This window comes from Biomphalaria glabrata, chromosome 1 (assembly GCF_947242115.1).
Source record: "Biomphalaria glabrata chromosome 1, xgBioGlab47.1, whole genome shotgun sequence".
Classification (NCBI taxonomy): Eukaryota; Metazoa; Mollusca; class Gastropoda; family Planorbidae; genus Biomphalaria; species Biomphalaria glabrata.
Genome location: NC_074711.1, coordinates 40,226,195 through 40,245,731, shown reverse-complemented (window position 1 = coordinate 40,245,731; position 19,537 = coordinate 40,226,195). Strand labels below are relative to the sequence as shown.

At 32.3% G+C, this 19,537-nt stretch overlaps 1 protein-coding gene across 1 annotated transcript; it reads right to left on the bottom strand.

Moving 5' to 3' along the window:
- Positions 1-1,278: 1,278 nt before the first annotated feature.
- On the bottom strand, positions 1,279-11,306 carry LOC106070765 (E3 ubiquitin-protein ligase E3D-like). Its single transcript, XM_056036509.1, has 10 exons — positions 11,051-11,306; positions 9,414-9,734; positions 6,888-7,062; positions 5,630-5,781; positions 4,875-5,188; positions 4,431-4,593; positions 4,101-4,230; positions 3,317-3,501; positions 3,038-3,194; positions 1,279-2,565 (listed from the first exon to the last, which is right to left on the bottom strand). The coding sequence occupies exons 2-10, from the start codon at positions 9,527-9,529 to the stop codon at positions 2,542-2,544; spliced, it is 1,416 nt and encodes a 471-aa protein (XP_055892484.1). The 5' UTR covers positions 9,530-9,734; positions 11,051-11,306; the 3' UTR covers positions 1,279-2,541.
- Positions 11,307-19,537: the final 8,231 nt, after the last annotated feature.

The following is a 19,537-nucleotide window of genomic DNA, read 5'->3' as shown; positions in this document are numbered from 1 at the left end:
CAGCTCCTCTACCACCGTAGCAAAAGCCACCTTAACCTGCGCTATCTGTGGACGGGAGTGTCTCTCCAAAATAGGGCTCCACAGCCACATGAGGAAGTATTTTTTTGAGATAAACCATTGTCGTTCTACGACTGAAGGAGGCCAATGAATCTTAATTAGGGGCTGGACTTCAAGCCACACCTCTACAGGGGTAACCGAACAATGAGTTTGCTTATTTGGAGAAAAATCTCAATCACATGGCTGGACTACAGGCCACACCTCTTCACGAATGCCTATTATAGTTTGCTTACTTGGATATAAATCTCAATTAGTAAGCTAAACTAAAGATGACACACTTAAGTGACCTTTTGCCACACATAACAGAGATTTACATTAGTAACTAGTTAAATAGGCCTATATATTTACATATTTTAAACTGACTATGCCACACACCCCATTTACAGTTGGTGGACTCGTACATAATACACACACTCATGCTACAGATTAGTTTGTGATAGCCCCACATGTTTATAAATACTGTTAAGCTTTAATTCACCAATCATTCACAGAGTTTAAAGCAATAAGGTAAATAAAAGGAAAACAATTATTACAAATATAGGTATGTTATTTAACAATTTTGTAAGCTAGTTAAAAGACATGTAGGTATTCGGCTTCCCAACTCTACTCTAAACATCAAACAAAAAATGTTCTTGTCTTGGTTATTTTTAGTTTCCACTATTACACTGTTTTGATGCACAGTGACTTAACATTCTTCCTTTAAAATAGCGAGAGAAAAACATGGAGTGCCTTATATACAATATAAGGGATTTAGCTAACTTGCATTACCTGTGATTTGTATTCTTTCTCTCTAGGAGCTAATGAAGACAATAATACAGAAAACCCAGATTATATCAGGTACATTTTTTAACTAAATTTACCAGATTTTAGGTTTTGATAGAAAAAAGCCCACACAAACTGTAAATGTATTTGGAACATTAGGTTAGATATTCTACTTGAGCTTTCATCTTTTGTACATTTGTAAAAAAAAATTATTTTTCTATTAAAGTGGGGCCAGTCATCAATCTTTTTGGAGGCTCTTCTTCATTGCCCTTATTGTCAACATATATGTAGTCATCTATGGTCAGTCTTTCTTCATCTGCTGTTGGACAAAGTGGACATTCTCCTACACTTAACTCCACTTTGTCAGTTTCCAAAGCTCTTAGTGTCAACAGAACTAACCAATGTACAGTGTTGACTTCCACTAACACAAAACAGGCAAATGGATAAAATTAAAGCATGTTAAAAATAAAATTTGGTTTAATATTAATTACTGGGTGGCGAGTGGAACATTAAGATTACACTCAAATATAGCATTCACAACTTTAATGCTTAGATATATTAAACATAGGCCCTATACCTTAGCCACACAAACATGTACATCATATAGACTTGCTGCATTGCTCTGACATTAGAGAGCAAAAACAAGCACCATTAAAACAAAACTTTAAAATTCAACACATAAGTCTGTGTAATAGTGCACTAAAATAACAAAGTTTACAGTTTTTTAATTGCTTGTTAATTGCACTTAATGAAAATGTCTTCCATCTCAAACAGGCAGAATTTAGAAATGAAAAGCTAGTTAAGAAATTGAACATATTTTGAACACCTAATTACTTACATAAACATTGAGGCTCAATGTAGTCTTTGTTGTTTTAAACAATTTCAGATTTAAAACTTAACCATAATGATCAAGTTCAACATTAAAGAATTAACATGAGCATGTAATTTTTCATCCAGAATATAATTCTGTGAAGCTGTTTTGTAATGTAGAGCAAAGGTATTTTTATTTTAGAAAATCTTGTGGAAAAGAAACCTCATAGGAGTTTTTAATGTCAACAAGATTCCAGAAATTAAAAAAAAAGTCAATTTTGTCAAAGTGGCCAACAGTTAGAATCGTTAACAAAAAAACAAACCTACTTTGACAGAAACGAAAACCAATATTTTTTAAATTTAATATTATATATGACAAATATATGACAAATCTTGACCAACCAATTTCAGAAAACTCTATATGAAAATGTATGTTAATATGAAAACCAACAGAAATAAAACATTAGCACCAGGTAGAAGACCCACTACAAAATGTGCTTGGAGTGATCGTTAAATGAACTTGTACGTTACCCGTGCTTGTATTTGTAATCGTGTTCGCATTATCGTAGTCTGTGAATCGTGACCAGTCTGTACTGTGTTATTGTGTGTATCAGTCGTGTTTCTAAGGTTATGAATTGATTTAGTATATTACAGTGCTACTTGCCCAAAGAAAAAAAATCCCACCCCCAATTCTACTTATATTTCTGTAGTTGTTAAATCAAGTAAAAACTTTAAAAATAGAAAAAAAATATTTTTTTATTATCAAAATTTATTATTATTTATTATTTCATTATCTGTGTCATGAAAATCAGAAACTTTGTTCTCATTAACTAAAACTACTTTTTGTAAAAATTGTATCCTGGTAGAAAAAAATTGAAATATATAGGTGACATCTGAAGTAGATTATTATCATCAGTTTGTCCTTAAATAGCCTACCTGAAAAAAAAAAAAACAACAACAGAAAAATATTAGACATTTACTCAACAGAACATTAATGCAATAAAAGAAAATTTTTAATCTGAGTTTACCAAATTGGATCAAGAGAGATTGCATCAGATATTTCCTAAACTCTCAGATTAATATATAGTATTAATAATGCAATTGCACATTACATTATAGTACATGTTTTAATATCAAAAGTAGAAAAGAAAATCTCTAAGGTATGCATTAAGCTTGTTGTGCTTATCCTTTTTATTTATGAAAAATACTAAAAATGTGGATATTTACAAATGCATTATCACTAAACATTAGGAGCTCTCCCCCCTTAAAGTGTAAACAATTTGGTAAAAACAAATTCATGGGATGAGAAAAATAGAGGCCAATTACATTAGCAAAAGAAAAGAAAAAGTAAACATTGGATTAGAAGTTACTAGATCCATGTTAAAAAAACAACCAAAAACATACATACAAGGAATCCATTTAAACTGCGCTGTGATAAAGTCAGATTTTTAGTGCTGGATATTAACAGACTTATTAGCTGTTTACACAAAGAGTGAGGAAGTGAAATGCCATGAACTGTATTATCCTTCTGCCAAGCTTTAAATACATCAGGTGTCAACACAGATCTAAAAGAAAAAAAAAAAAAAATCTCAGCATATAAACCAAAAAGTTATAAATATGTTGGTCATCAATAATGAATCAAACTTAAATCTGGAAAATATAAATTAAAACATGAAATTGGGCTTACTCTGACTGATATTCGTTCAGCGTGACAAACTTGGCTTTGTAAAGTATCTTCATAAATTTACATGGTGCAACATCTGGTGTTGTACATTTCACTTGATCACTACTCGGAGACAAAGATCTTGGTTTACAGACACTCATAGTGGCTGATGATGAGAACACAGCTAGTTCTTGGTCTAGCAGCCATAGCTGAGGAAACAAAAAAGGTGATATTATTATGAAGTGTCCTACTAAATTTGACATTTATAAAAATTTTACTTGTGGAATGCTAATGTTTAAGAGTACTTGATAATTATGGGGGTTGACAAACATATTTTGAAAGAACATTTCATTAACAATACTAGATTTCATTAATAAAAGGAATTCCTTAATTTAAAAAAATTACTTTTCTTTTTTTTTTTTATTAAAATAGGAGTAGACTTTTAAAACAGATATACAAAGTTCAACATACTTTACACAAAATATTATGTTGCATTTAATTCTTGAACGTTTTTAGGGGATACAATTGTAAAAATATTTTTGAACTCCACTTGCATTTGAAATTCTTTTTTATAGCTATAAATTAAATTGGGAAAAAGTAATGGTAGTTAGTCATTGTGCTGACCACGATACCCTCATAGATCATGGGCCACAGAAACAGATAACTTTACATCATCTGCCCTATATATCACAAGGTCTGAAAGGGGAACCTTTTTTTTTATTAAAAATAATATTAAAAAACAAAACAAGATGTTGAACATCTACTTTAAAATAATTGTGACAGAATACAAAAATTTAAATCAACTCACCAAAATTAAAACTGCATTTTTTCCATCGCCTTGTAATGTTGAATTGATTATAAATCTAAAACTGGTAAATGCATGACTCTGGTCTTTCAACAGATTTGATATAAAATCCTCTATTGATTGTTCCTTAGTGCTAAGTGACAAAAAAAATAAATGAATACAAGCCAAATCTTTATGATTTATTATATTTCAGCTAGAACATACACATGCTTCACTAAGAGAATTACAGTCAGGGCTCTGACACACACACATATGAGAGAGAGAGAAAGAGGGAGAGAGATGTACTGTAATGCTAACGATACAAGTAAAATGACACAACCAATGCAGCCTTACCTGTCCACTGCAGCAGATTTTACATTAGGTAGAGCTGGTGTTGTACTAATACTAACATCTGTCTTGACATCTTGAAAACTAATGGCATGAAAATATATCTTGTATATGCCATTCAATGGATCATGGAAGTAGGAATGTAATGTCTGATCACCTCCATCTGCATCTGTTAAAAAAGAAACATAATTGAGGAGTATAAAAACAGCTTTTTATGATAATGAGTCAACATCTATAATGCTCACTCCATATGTTTAAAGTACTCCTTTCTTTAAACTACAAGATGACAATTTTTTTCTATCTGTAATATATATATAACATATATAATATATATAACATTTTGATTTGAATGTTTAGACAATATACTATATCAAAATTGTGAATCTTGTACTAACTGTTAATTTGTTTTATAAAAAAATGGGATAATAGAAAAATGTAATTTGAACTTACTTCCAAGTTTTATGAAGCCTAAAAAATTGCCACATCTTTTGCAGACCAGCCTGTCAGCATTGCAGATGACTGCACATGACTTCACTTGTTTGGCACTGATAAGTAAATATAAGCTGCTGACTAGACAGTCTTCCAATCGAGGAGACAATCCATTTTCTTTCACCTTTTTTATTTGGTCAGGAAGTGTGCTCTCCCCTGAATGGCTGGAGCAGGAATGGTTGTGATCCTTCCTATCAGAGTGGTTATGACAAAACCAGATGTCTGCAAAGTCTGACCAACTCTCAGTAGGTAGAGGAAGAATTCTCTTGAATTCACTGCAATGTCATATTTTAGTAAGCTGGTTAATTATATTTTGCAAGTCTACTTTTCTACCCCAGATTTTTTGTTGTTGTTATTTCTAATTTTGATTTGAATTTAATGTAACACTTTATTCAGCATAAAATCCATTGCCTATTGGACCAGTACGTTTTCTAGGCAGAGGCAATTTTAAGTTACCTGAGGTGACTGATCTAAAAAAAAAAAAAAACGCCTTCAAAATATTTTTTTCTTTAATGCATATACTTATCAACTGTCAATGCTTTTCAAATGATTTTTTTTTTATGGCATCAAGATAGTCTGCTGTTTTTTTACCACATAAATCACATACATACATTCATATTCCCAGCCCAATGTCTTATAACAGGTTAGCATTCTTGAACAGTAAACAATCTAAAAAAAAGTATAAGTCCAAAGATAAATTGAATGTAGATAATTACCAAGTGGATTTAAGAAGCTGTGCACCACATCCTGCACAGAAACACCGAGACTGGCTGGCTTTGATTTTGGAAATTAACAGCTCATGATTAAATGGTGTGAATTGACACAAGGCATTTCTTGATGCATCACCACCTTTAACTTCATTACTGTTCTGGTGAAAATAAAACATGGTTTATAACTAATTGTGATATCATAGGACAAGAATCATGTAAATCATAATATAGTTAAGTGTGGTTTTTAAATCTATTTTTCTTATGATTCAAAATAAATAATGTGTTTATAAGAATGTTTACACTGTGTTTCCTTCTTTCCTTTCACATCACAAGAGAGTTTCCTCTACACCACCCTCGCAATAAGTGCAGCATTTTAGTTAGTGATTATTCCATATTTACCAGGAAATGATACTAGCTGTTTTTCCCTATCTTTCTTTCCAGAATTATTTTTCAAGTTCTGACAGAACTATATACTTGGCCTATTTGTCATGCACTACCATGTTATAACTTCAATAACTTTTTTTTTTAATCAGAAAATGTTATATTTAGTATAGAATTAAAGGGAAATGAATGCCCTTTTTATATAAAAAAAAAAATTGATGTTTATAGAAACAAAAGAGATTTTAACTTTAAATTATGAAAACTCACCCAATGTGGACAAGTCACCTAGATCTAGAGACTAGATCTAGGAAATATTTTATAGTCCAGGTTGAATAAATTTATTTTTTTTTACAAAATTTATCAATTTTTACACAAAACTTTATAATTGAAACCTCTGAAAACATTTAAAATGGAAATATTGAGTTTATTATCTGATGTTACCCCATTGGAAAAAGCAAAAAAAAATAATTATGCACCCAGCTTCAAATACATGGTACATGGTAAAAAAATAAAGGAAATTGGAAATAAAATTTAAAAATTCACATGTTTAGCAAAGATTAAGTTTTAAGCAATTAAAAACATGTATGGGAGAAAAAAAAAAGGAAAAAATAGGTTTTAATGTATCAAAATACTATTATTAATTTAACAAAACTGGTTGCTCCAGAGAAAGAAAGAGTTAAGTTAGTTTATATATCATCTGTCTGAAATTATTGATTTCAATAAAACTCCTTAATTTATGTTTCATCTATTTTTTTTTTAAAGAAAAAAAAGGCAGAGTAAATTATATTTACATTAGTGAAAAACTAAAAATTTAGTATAAACATATAATCCATTAAAGTAGGGTAATTATAAATATTTAAACTTAAAAAAAAACAACATTTACCCATTCTGCTTGTAAAGTAAGTTGAAGTTCAGTTTGACTGTTCCAACGCAGGCCTCTGCACGTTGAAGGTTTTAAAGTTAACTGACTTATAGGAAACTTTATAAGACATGCTTCAGTTTGAATGGAGACGCTGTGTGGCTCAACTGTAATACTGGGGTGCTCAGCAATGACCAGGCTGATAAACAGAAATATAATTATTATATGTACGTTAATACTTTTAGTTTAAAGTCTAGTCCATGAGAGACATAGATCTTTGAAGCAATACTTTTAGTTTTAACTCTAGTCCATGAGAGACATAGATCTTTGAAGCAAACTCATTATGTCCCATAAAGACTAAAACTTCCAAAGTGCATTTTAACCTAAGGATTCAACAATACCATTACGAGACATTTTTGTACAGTCCAGTTACTTGCCAGAGCACAATTTGGGAGAAGCCATTGCTCTGAAACAAATCAAAGTTCATTTAAGCTGCAAACACTAACAGCTCCAATGATGTTGCCAGTCACATAAAAGTCTAGATGATTGAGAGTTACAAGATACCTCAAAGTCATAGAGCTATTCTCTATGAATATATTGTATAATGTTTTCCGCAATAAAATATAGAATCAAATGGATCAGAATCTAGATCTTTGATAGTACATGTAATAGAAAAATTTTAATAACTTTTTGTTTCTTTCTAGATATATATATATATATATATATATATATATATATATATATCTAGAGATCTCAAGATGTATTCTAATATAATTTACATATCTAATATATATATATATATATATATAATTTAGATATGTAAATTATATTAGAATACATCTTGAGATCTCTAGATCAGAAAATTGCATATAAATGTAATCTTTAGTCATTTTCTTGTCCTCTGCATTGCTTTATTAGAGTTGGTTGAGTAAGAGATAGCAATTTAAAAAAAATTGTGTAGCTTTCATAAATCATGGAAAGAACAAAATTAAGTAGATTAATTTACTTATAACTGCCATATTAATATAATTGGTTTGGCTAAAATTAAAATAATATATATTATTCCAATTCATCATTGTGATTATTTAAATTTGTGAAGTTATATTCTAATGATTATTATTAGGACTTACTGATATTAGATATAATGATAAATGCTTTGAAGTGTTTGGATTTTTTAATTAATTTGTATTTTGTTATAAATTTAAACTTATCTCAAGTTACATTATAACTGAGGACAACGAACAATTGAAATACATTCAATTAAAGTCTTTATTAAATTTAAACAATCTGACAATAACATAAATCTACTTAGTTATATATCTAGAAGTATAAAGTATAACATGACACATTATTGTGTTAATAATAGTAGGGAGAGGGGGGAAAGTGTTATAAATGTGAAATATATTTTGACAGACTACTGGTAACATATTCCACTGTCTACAAGGCCGCATCATAGTACACATCTAGGCACTTCTAGGTTGATCTACTAGATCTAGAATGACTAGATTCTAGATCTAATTGAAAAGTGTAAGTCTGGAACAAGAAGTCTAGATTTAGATTGACTAGATTGAAAATTTCCGTCTAATAAACACCCTATGTTTTCTGATATTAGCGAACACCCCACAATCTTTGTTAAAATGAGCCTTTATTTTGACAGTTATGATGAAACTAGCCTATTGTTTTTGTTTATACTCCATTTCTTTATAGTTCAGACACATTTAGTTTCGTTTACTCTGAAAAACAAGGGTTTCTACACAGGTTCAAAGAGTACTGGTAGGACAATGCCATTTTTTTCCTTCTATGACAGAAGGAGGGTAAGTCCAGGGTGAAGGAGATTTTTTTTAGAAAATTTAGGTACCAGATAAACAAGACCTATCTAAAATTCTTCTAAATAGGCCCTAAAACACATACATGTCATAACCTTTGTGTAAATAGGGGTGTTCACTAATATTTGTTTATTATTATTAAAAATATTATCAATGGCATTAACAAACGAACTTTATCACTAGTATCAATGACACTGTCTTGTCTTTAGTTAATGTAAAAAGAAATTGATATAAAAAAAGATAATTAAAGATAATAACGTTTTGAAATACAATAACTATGATGTAATCGTTAGCACACTGAGAGTGTTCACGAAATTGCAAAATGGGGGAAGGTGTTCGTTAACGTCAGCACTGGACCTCATTGACCTGACCCTCTTTGACATCATATTTTATTGTAACTTAGGACTTAGACTTAGGTCCTCCTGCGCCATTCGGCGCATTGGTCAGCAAGCTGTCTCCATAAAGATCTGTCATTGGCAATGTCTGAAGCCTCCTCCCACCTGGTGTCCACTGTTATTGTAATTATGCGTAGCAAAACAAAACAACATATCTATTTTTATAGAGAAATGGATGACATTTGTTGAGATTTTTGTAGTTTTTTCCTAGGACTAACCATTACAGAGCTATAAAAATTCAAACATAAAATTGCAGCGGCAGGGCTTAACTAACATGTTCGTTAGACAGAAATAACTATATCTAGTAAAATCTAGTATTTTAATTTTACCTCGGAAAATCTAAGGAAATATTAGCTGTAGAAAGTAATGGTTTGAACTCCGCCCTAAATGTAAGAACGGGTAAAGCATGATTTCCATGAGATTTAGATTTAACTTCTGTCTTCATTTTTCAAACGAAAATGCAGATTTTTGTTATCTACTTCAACTTCTCAGGTTTATCAAGCTTCATGAGTTCATCATCATAACATTCAATCATGTAATCAACTCCGCACTCGTAGATCTAACATTAACAAGAAAAGTTCCTCAGAAGATTCAAATTTCAAGCCACAAGGCGACAAGCCAGTATTAGAGTATATAATAATATTCTTATTCTATAAATAAATTATTAAAAATATATTATTATTAAAGGGAAACTCCGATAGTTTTTCAAATTTTAGTTTTTGACATATTTAAATTCTGCGTAAAAAGTTGTAATAGTAAACATTATATCATTTTTTATTTAAATGCTCGGAAAATTTTATATTTAATAAATTAGACAGAAAATTCTCCACGCCCCCCAAAAAACGGGATTCTGCGAGATGTTTTTAGTTTTTAAAAACGTGACGTCACGAAGGTGCTGGCTAAATATAGATCTAGACCTAAACTCTCTAGTCTAGATCTAGACCTATCGGATCGCATTTATTGTTACGCTTCACAGCTAGATCTAGTCTCCACGTTGATTTATAATCGGTCATTGTTTATAAACCTCTATTTCTACTTAAAGAAAATTAAATATTGTTCTTCAGCTTGTTGCAGTAGTTCCAATCACAAAGATAAAATCAGCAAGTATGCTGATACAGAAATTAGTAAATTAGTGTCTCTTTTCATTTGTTTCCAAGAGATGAAGTTTTAAAGGGAAAATTTATTCGCCTGAAGAGCAAATATTTTACAAAGGCATTAGCTAATTCCTGTTTGTGCTCAAACCATTTTGAGAGAAGCTGTTTCAGCAACTTCATTGCTGTGGAAATGGGATTTTAAAAAAAAATTGAAGTTAATACCAGGTGCAGTACCAACAATACATTGGATTTCCAGGCCAAAGAATTCAATTAATGATACTACTGAGACATTTTAAACAACTGAAGTTCATAAATATAAATGAAATCAGATTTGTGAGCTAGAAATTTACTACGAATACTAGATCTACTATTAAATTTCTTATTTAATAAGTAGATCTATCGTCTACGAAACTCAATTCCAACTTTTTAACTTTTGACCTTGGGGGTGTGTCTCGCCGGCTGAGCCAGCGTCAAGCTCTCTCATCACTTTTTCCATGTCAACCAATGTTAGGTCGAAACAGCACAAAAAAATCATAATTTTATTACGGTCAAACATACAGTCATAATTTATACACCATTAGAAATTTCTTTTAAAGTATTTTAATGATGTAATAACGAAAATTTTTTTTTATCAAAGATAATTTCTTTTTCGCCTCCCTATCAATGAGTATCAATAGGATTTGAGTGCACCGTCGTGACGTCACACAGAAATTCAGTGAAAATCTGACTGTTTTGGATGCGCAGAAAAATTATGTCACAAAAACATCAATTACTAAGTTATTCTTGCAAATAAAAAAAAAAGAATAATATATTCATTATCTATAAATCAAAACACATATTATATCAAAAATTGTCAAAACCATCGGAGTTACCCTTTAATATATATTTTAGATCTACAATAATAGAGATCTACTCTAGAAAATCTTAAAATTGTAGACGTAATTAGATCTAGATAATGAAATCTAGATTATACTAGACTTAACTAGATTAGACCTAGATCTATATAGATAGATATGATAGAAATCTAGATCTAGTCAAGTCAGATATATGAAATCTAGTGTATGAGTTGAGTAGTATGAGAATGATAGGGAGTCTAGATCTATCTAGGCAAGTTGTTGTTTATAATAATTTCATTCGACTTTTAGAAAAAACACCAAGCGGAAGTTCGCAGTTTAACTTTTTCTTTTTGAAATCGATATAGATCTATTAAAATAGATGGTGATCAACACATTGTGCATACGTTTTTTATTTTTTAATTAATTATTAAAATTATCTATAAAATATTTCCAAAGCAGGGTTTATTGTTGTTTCTCTTTAGCGGTTTTTAAACTTCAAAGAAAAAAAAAGCCAAAGAACCAGATTGTGCAGTATTGAGTAGATCAATATCCCTCGACTATTAGCCGTTCCCCGCACTGACGAATTGTGCTTTTTTTTTTTTTTTTATACAAAATAATTCTGGCTATTCACAATGTGTTGTTTTTTTTTTGTGTGGCCATTTTAAGCAGAAAAACTCTCACATTCACCATAACTGGAAAATAACTTTACAGTAACAATGTCAGTTATTATAAAGTAGCCTATAAATAATAGAAAAGATACTTGCCATCTATGGGGCAGATGATTTAAAGGTCATCTGTTTCTGTGGTCCACGGTTAACTATGATGTCAAAACGACCAACTGGCTTTACTTTTTCAAACTAAAGTCAGGTATCCATTCAGGGGCGTCATAAAAAATTCTGAAATTCAAAATCCCAGTGTACACTGAGATTTGAACCCAGGACCCCAGGTTCGCAGCCAAGCGCTCAACCACTCAGCAACCCACAATAGGTAGGCCACATCAAACATGTAAATAGTTTTAAAGTAGCCAAACAAAATCACTTATATAAGCTTTTCGTTTTTCCTTTCTGCTGATTGGCTGCAGACGACATAGATCTAGAATAATCTAGATAAGTAGTTGAAGAATAAGATGCATTTAGAATGTGTTTGAAAAGTAGAATATTAGAGATTTTCAAACATGGCAGAAAAATCTATAAATAGTTAGCTTTTTCGGTGTATCCGGTGTACAGAATAAAAGAATTGCTAATAAGCTATATATGCTTTTTAAAAATTATAGGATCATTTGTGTGCATCTTTTATTCATTTGGGGCTTACAGCGCTCTCCCAAACTCTAGTGCTGCAAGGACGGGATCCTTTAGGGATTCTAAATAGGTGGTCATCCATTGTCCTTTTCCACATGGCAACATAGTTCCTAAGACCGGTCCAGGAGAGAGAGAAGTAGACATTCTGAAAAAAAAAAAAAGGTTAGACATACAAGCATGTCTCAAAACATGTTCGATTCAATGGACGTTGACTACTAATGAACGTTTCTTCTTTAATGACACTATTTTTAATGTACATTTATTGAGTTGCTTCCCTTTACTCGCAAGCTCGTATCGGCATTCTGAATCAACCAATAACAATTATACCCCCCCCCCTTTTTTTTTTCCCCCACACCATTTCTTTTCTCAAGTGCAACGGACGCTTAAATGCTTAGTTATAATCAATTATTATCTCATGAATTATTTATACTGTAAATGGGATTGAAAGGGGTGGTCTTTTGATCAATATAATTGATGGGTGCATAGGAGGCCAAGTGAGAGTCTCGAAACAATTTATGTATTTACTTGTGTAACTACTGACAGTTAACTTTGCTGCAAATTAAAGCTGAGCTCACATTGAAAGTTTGGACGTAACAGAAAGACCGAAATTCCAAATGTTTCTCCCTCGATCTTCTAATGATATAAACAGACAGCGATCCTTATTTACTTATTGGCATTAGAACTTTGGGCATATCAGTTTGTTGAATTAAAAGCAAAGTTGTGTTTGAGCCAACAAAATTCTTTGTAAGACCATCAACTTTTTATAAACTTATAATCAGAAGAAGCGTTTTGGAAAAAGAAAGGTAGAGCAGACAGGGATTCACTCTCTTATACGCGTTTTAGCGACAAAGAGGTCACGACATATTTGTCTTTATGAGTTGCCAACTTTAAAAAATAGTTCTTCGTCAAATTAAAAAAAGAAAAAAAAAAGGACTCATCTTGAAAGTCAAATTCCACAAACCTCGTCTTCTGTACTGTAATCTTTGAAAGAAAAAAAAGACGCCAGTGTTTCCTTAGCAAAGATGACAAGATGAGCATAGATCTGACGGGAGTCCGATGGCTTAGTATTGTTGCGACCGTATGCTCCACTTGGAGTCCAAAAAATATTAAGACATGTGAACCCCCCAAGTTACAGTCGTGTCATATTTATGCTGACTTGAGGGCAGTGGTGGACTGGCTATATGGGTATCCGGGCTAATGTTAGGTATCTCACTTGAGGGACACACATAAAATACACCAACGCTAACTGCAACTCAAGATTTAAATCTTTTTTTTTTTTTTTGGTCATCTTTATTATCTCATAACATTTATTTCTTTAGTTATATCTACGCTAAAAAATGTTCTCAGCATTTTTATATATTTATGTTTTTAATTAATTCAAACATAATGCTTTAAGATAGACACTTCACAGTACATATATTTTTTATTATTGAAATTTACAATTTTATTTAATAGATCTAAATGCTAAGTCAACAGCAAGTCATAAATTATTGGATGGCTGTATATAAATCCGGTTTACTTATTTATACCAGTCGAGCCACTCCTCATAGTCGCTACCTATTTAATGAAAACGGTAATCCACACTTTATTCAAGGTAGAGATCTAGTATTATGTCCAGTATATCTAGTCATTCCATGACAAAGTGTACGAAGAGCCTGAAGTGGTGACAATCTCATAGGCTGGAGTCGCAAAATTATTGTGTGATGATTATATAATTATTCTATCATCATACCGTCTAATTGATCTTTTTTTGCGCACTTAAACCGGAGTTATCCTACCGTTGGTATTACTTGGTAACATGGTTACCCTACCGTTGATAAAATTGTTGTATGACCTTGTTTTAGCGTTCACAATCTCATTCTTATTCGTTTTGATGAGGATATGGTTATTTGTTCCATTAAAGGAGTATTTACAAAATAATCAAAAAGTAAACGTATGAATTCACATAAGAGTTAAATAGAGCTATTGGAATCACTTGATCTCTTCCTCCCTGGTTTATTTATATAAAAAAATCTTTTGGCAATAAAATGAAGAGATCTGATGAAATCAAAACGTTAGGTACGTAATGAGTAATATAATTATTTTGAACGTATAAACTGAAAGATAATGAAAGTGTTAGTAAGGAGACCAATAGCTTTCTTTATCCCGAGATGTAGGCTACTATGTGTAGCTTGGAGGTTGGCCTCAATCTCTCCAGTCTAATTTGATCCTACATGTAATTTGACCTGGACATCCCCTTACACCCACATCAAGGCATTCTAGGTCAAAACCCGAGCCAGATGGTAACCTTTTACGTACCCTGAGCTATTCCCCACGTAACCCCGGAGGGCCTGAACCCCACAATTGTAGAGGCCGTGATGAGTGTCTGACACCTGAGGTGAGATATAAAATGTCATTAATTCGTGTCGGCATAACTTTCTCAGAAACACCCACATTCTGTTGTTAACCTTCGTAGTCTTATGGTGGGTTAACTTAGTCTGTTTTATAGCTGGGAAGAAATGCTTGTTTATTTCTGTAGTCATTAGGCTGATAGAAATGTAATTTACGCTTGGAAGAAATAAAACAAAAACTAGAATGAAATGAAAAACAAACGGATAAAATAATAAAAACACTGTAAGGCAATCAAATCATTAAATAAGAACAATCTGATATAAACTTTGTCACATGTAAATTATGAGTGAGTCTGGTGTGAATGTACACTTTGGTTTCTTATAGTTATAATGTTTTTTTGTTTGGTGTAATGCACAAATTTTAAGACAAATTTCCATACGGACAATAAAGATTATTATTATTATTATTATTATTATTAATAAAAGATGAAACACTTAAATTCGATTGTAAAACAATCAAATACTATTAACAAAAAAGTTAAATAATTAAACTTAAAAAATTACAAAATAATGAATTAAAAAAGGGAATATAGCTTGGTGTTTTACCAAATAGATACTTATGTACATTTACATCATAGATAACTAATGTGTGGTGACAGTGAGGGTTTGAATCAACTGATCGCGAATGAATGGAAAAAAATCTGATATGCTGATTCTAATGGTCATCACTTACTTGTTTATCTAAGACTATATAGAGACGTGCTGCAAGCTAGTATGTGTAAGCTGTTTCAACACTTCTACAGTTTATTTTGCTGTTTGTTTATTAGAAGTAGACCAATAAAGCCAACGTTTGCCTTTTCGTTCAAAGTGTTATGTGTTGCTTCAGCAGTGAACATAGGCTGCTACATGGAGAGAAGAAGAACAAATACACACTGTCAACACCGTGACTGTCCGTCTCCAATTTTTAGAGGTACGAAAGGGGAATAGACGCTATTAGTTTTGTGTGATCTGTCTGTTTTTCCGCCCGTCCCGTTTAGATCTCGTAAACTAGAAAAGATATTGAGAATCCGACATCATGATATTGTTACGAATCTCACTATCTAGGCTCTCTGCAAACTGCACCTTACACCACCAACTTAAAGAACTTGACAACTCAGGGCTCCAAAGTAACGTAACACTTTAATAGTTGAATAAATAACAGCCAATACTGTACAATTGGCAACACGTACACTGTACAAATATCTCTCCGATAACACCGTACCGCCGTATCAACTCTTGCACTGGCCTCTCCGTCTCGTTCCGGGCTTGCACTGTGTTCAACAGTTCAGGAATTACTTCACACACTAGGCTCGTTGTGTCGGACTCGATCACAGACCAAGATCAAGACGCCGTTCGTCTCAACTGTACTTGATAGTACTCCGCACTGAACCGTCGTAATGCTCCGTACAGAACCACACCGCTGAACTGTGCTGTAGTCGACCGTGTTCTGAACTCTTGTCGTGAACCTCCTTTCTGAACCTCGCTGTATTGAGCCCCCTTTTCTCGACCGTCTTGACTGCGACACCTCCTCTCTTATATAGGGTCCCTACTGGCCTTCTCGAACCGGACAGAACACCGCTCGACGTTTCCAGGTGGTCAGATGACTACAACTCTCGTGACGCTCCTGAGCTCTGTTCACGACGTCGATCCTTCCCTGACCGCCGTCGATCCTTCCCGAACCGCCGTGTTGATACTCGTCTCGGCTGACAGTCGTAACTCGTCACGGTTGACCGCTAGTCTAGCGCTGGCCTGGGGCGATTTGTGTCGGCTGACTACACACACACCACTACCCCCATCTGTGTCACCACCAGGTTTATAACAATATTTTAAAACTTTCAAAGTTCTGATGCGACGGGTACTTTTTTTTCTTTCTGAAAGCGAAAAATTTACTTTTTAAAATCAACTATGCAAGCAGTTTGTTTCATAAAATTACATTTTTACAACTATTCACTATCAATAGTAACGAACACGTATGAGATGACCATTTACAATATTTTTAACACGTTTATACAAACGCTTTTACATTTTTGTCAAAAATTATTTTTTTTAACAAATGTATTGCTAAGATAAGTAAATTCTGTCAAACTTATTACTACATATACCTAAAAAAAATGTTTACTTTTTTTTAAAATAGAAAAAATATATTTAATATGCATATAAGTGAAACATAATTTAAAACAACATTTAATAAGTAGTTTTTTATATTGTCGCGTGAACTGTAGTAACATACATGAAGATAGAACACTTAACTAAAGGATTTTGTTTTTTAACGTATTTTTTTTTTCGAGGCTTTGAATAAGAGATTGACCCTTTACAAAACAATTAGATCAATTAGATATTCATTATAAAACATTAGTTTGGCCAGGTTCACATCTAACTTCACTCTCACCTATTCTTTGGTATGCTGGATCGCTGGGGCACCACACAAGATCTGTCAACCTTCTTTCTCCATTCTTCTCTGTCATTTGCCTTTGATAGAATTGCATTCTGATATTCTTTCTGAAAATATTGAAACCTGCTGCCTTTTTACCTGCCTGGGTGGACCACTTCGGGGGCCGATCTTGAGTTTATGTTTCCACACAAATTGTCTTTACAACCTACGTGGATACGCAGCCCCAACTGTGACCTACATATTTTGCCACAACCAGGGCAAGCATAACCATTGTCCGCCGGTTGTCGATTAAGATTTTCTTTTCGCCATCTGCGTCTGTCCTCGGCAGCGGATTTTCTTTTGATCTCAAATCTGTATCGAATGTTGAGACTTCCAGGACAATGGACAGATCTTTATTTTTTTGTGGAACATAATAAGACAACATGTTTAATTTGTACAGAAAATGTAGCTGTTTTTTAAAGAACAAAGCATAAAAGGCATTCTAAAACAAACCATAGAACAATATGAAATCTTTATAAAACGTATTAATAAAGGACTATCTAAGAATATATAATTACCGAACTATCAGTAGTCTAAAGAAGATAGGGTGCTTTTATATATAAGTGATTTTTTTTTAAATTGGGGGGAGGAGGGAGATCAAAGGGACATAAATCAACATGTCCATTGGGAGCTCAGGATCAATGTCTTCTTTCATTTTATACATTTCCTTCCAGGCTGTCTTATAGAGTTTGCTAACTCCCACGTGACGTTACGGAGAGCGGAACTATGGGACCGCGTGCTATTTAAAGACTATCTCTGCTCTTTGATCTTATCAAGTTGAGACCTTTCCTCCACCGCTACTTCTCCACCTTCAATACAATTAGCTTTTCGAAGAACGTAATGAAAACAGATTCTAATGCCTCGCTATTCATTTTCATTAATGCTGTACACAACTAAATTTTACCTGACCAGCCTTTACACATTTATTGATTTTCATACATGGCGGAAAAAAACTATAAATAGCAATTTTTTTGGTGTATCCGGCGTACAAAAGAAAGGAAGTTATGATAAACTATGTTTTTTTTTTTAAAGAGCTATACGATGATATGGGTGGGCTTTTTAGCAGCACACAATCCAAACTTAATTAAAATAAATGGGCTACTAACTAGCAGAGTTGATACGAAGACCAACTGCTACGCTTGAGATATTGTTATAAAAAAAAAATAATCCAGTTCCTGGGTGATTTCAAACGAAAACTTCTCAGGAATGTAGAGTATAGTTAAATAATGTTGTCAATAAATTATAGCCCTACATAATTAGATCATGTAGATCATGTCTATCATTTACAATATTAAAAAGAAATGACGTCAACAATGAATGTTGTTTAGCTACAAATATTCGTCCTTTTTTTTTTTTAAGATTGAACCAATAGACATAAATAAATATAGACTGGCCGAAGGAAGTAACTTCATGTAACTTGAAAACATGTATATCTATTGTATTCGGGTTTCCGAATTTTGAAAAATTGCATGATCTTCATTCTTAGAGATTAAACAAAACTACACTGCCGTCTTATTTACAATATATATATAGGTGTGTGGCTGAAATAGATATGAATACTTAACTTTTATACTGCTCATAAATGCTGTATAATAAAGTACACAAAATTGCAAGTCTCAAATTTTCGTTTCATAAAACTCTTTGATCGGCCAGTCTATATTTATTTATGTCTATGATTGAACCATAGACATAAATAAATATAGACTGAAAAAGGAAGTAACTTTATGTAACTTGAAAACATGTATATCTATTGTATTCGGATTTCCGAATTATGAAAAAAGGCATGATCTTCATTCTTAGAGATTAAACAAAACTACACTGCCTCCTTATTTACAATATATATAGGCGTGTGGCTGAAATAGATATGAATACTTAACTTTTATACTGCTCATAAATGCTGTATAATAAAGTAGGCCTACACAAAATTGCAAGTCACAAATTTTTGTTTCATCAAACTCTTTAATCGGCCAGTCTATATTTATTTATGTCTATACATTGAACTCGTTTGGAAAGTATAACACTTCAAAACTAGTTTTAGAATTATGAATTAAGTTTTAGAAAATCTTCGGGTTTGTAAAAAACAAATATATTTTCAGGGTTTGTCAGAATTACAGGCTAGTGCATTCATTTAGTTGGCTAAATTTAGGGTCACTTTAGCGTCCTTGACATTGTTTAGTTGAACTTACAAAACTCTAAAATAGAAGATCTTCGTGCTTAGGTTTAATCATGGTTAAATCACAGAAAACTACTTTTGGCATTTTGATTTTTAAGATCCAGTTAACATCCATGAAAAAATAAAATACACTAAGAAGCATTGTGGAGCAATGTGTGTGTGCTTGTGTGTGTGGGGGTTGATACCATAAAACTTTAAAAAGAAAATTTGGGGGCGATTTTGAAATAAAATAATAAACAAGCTAATTACGAC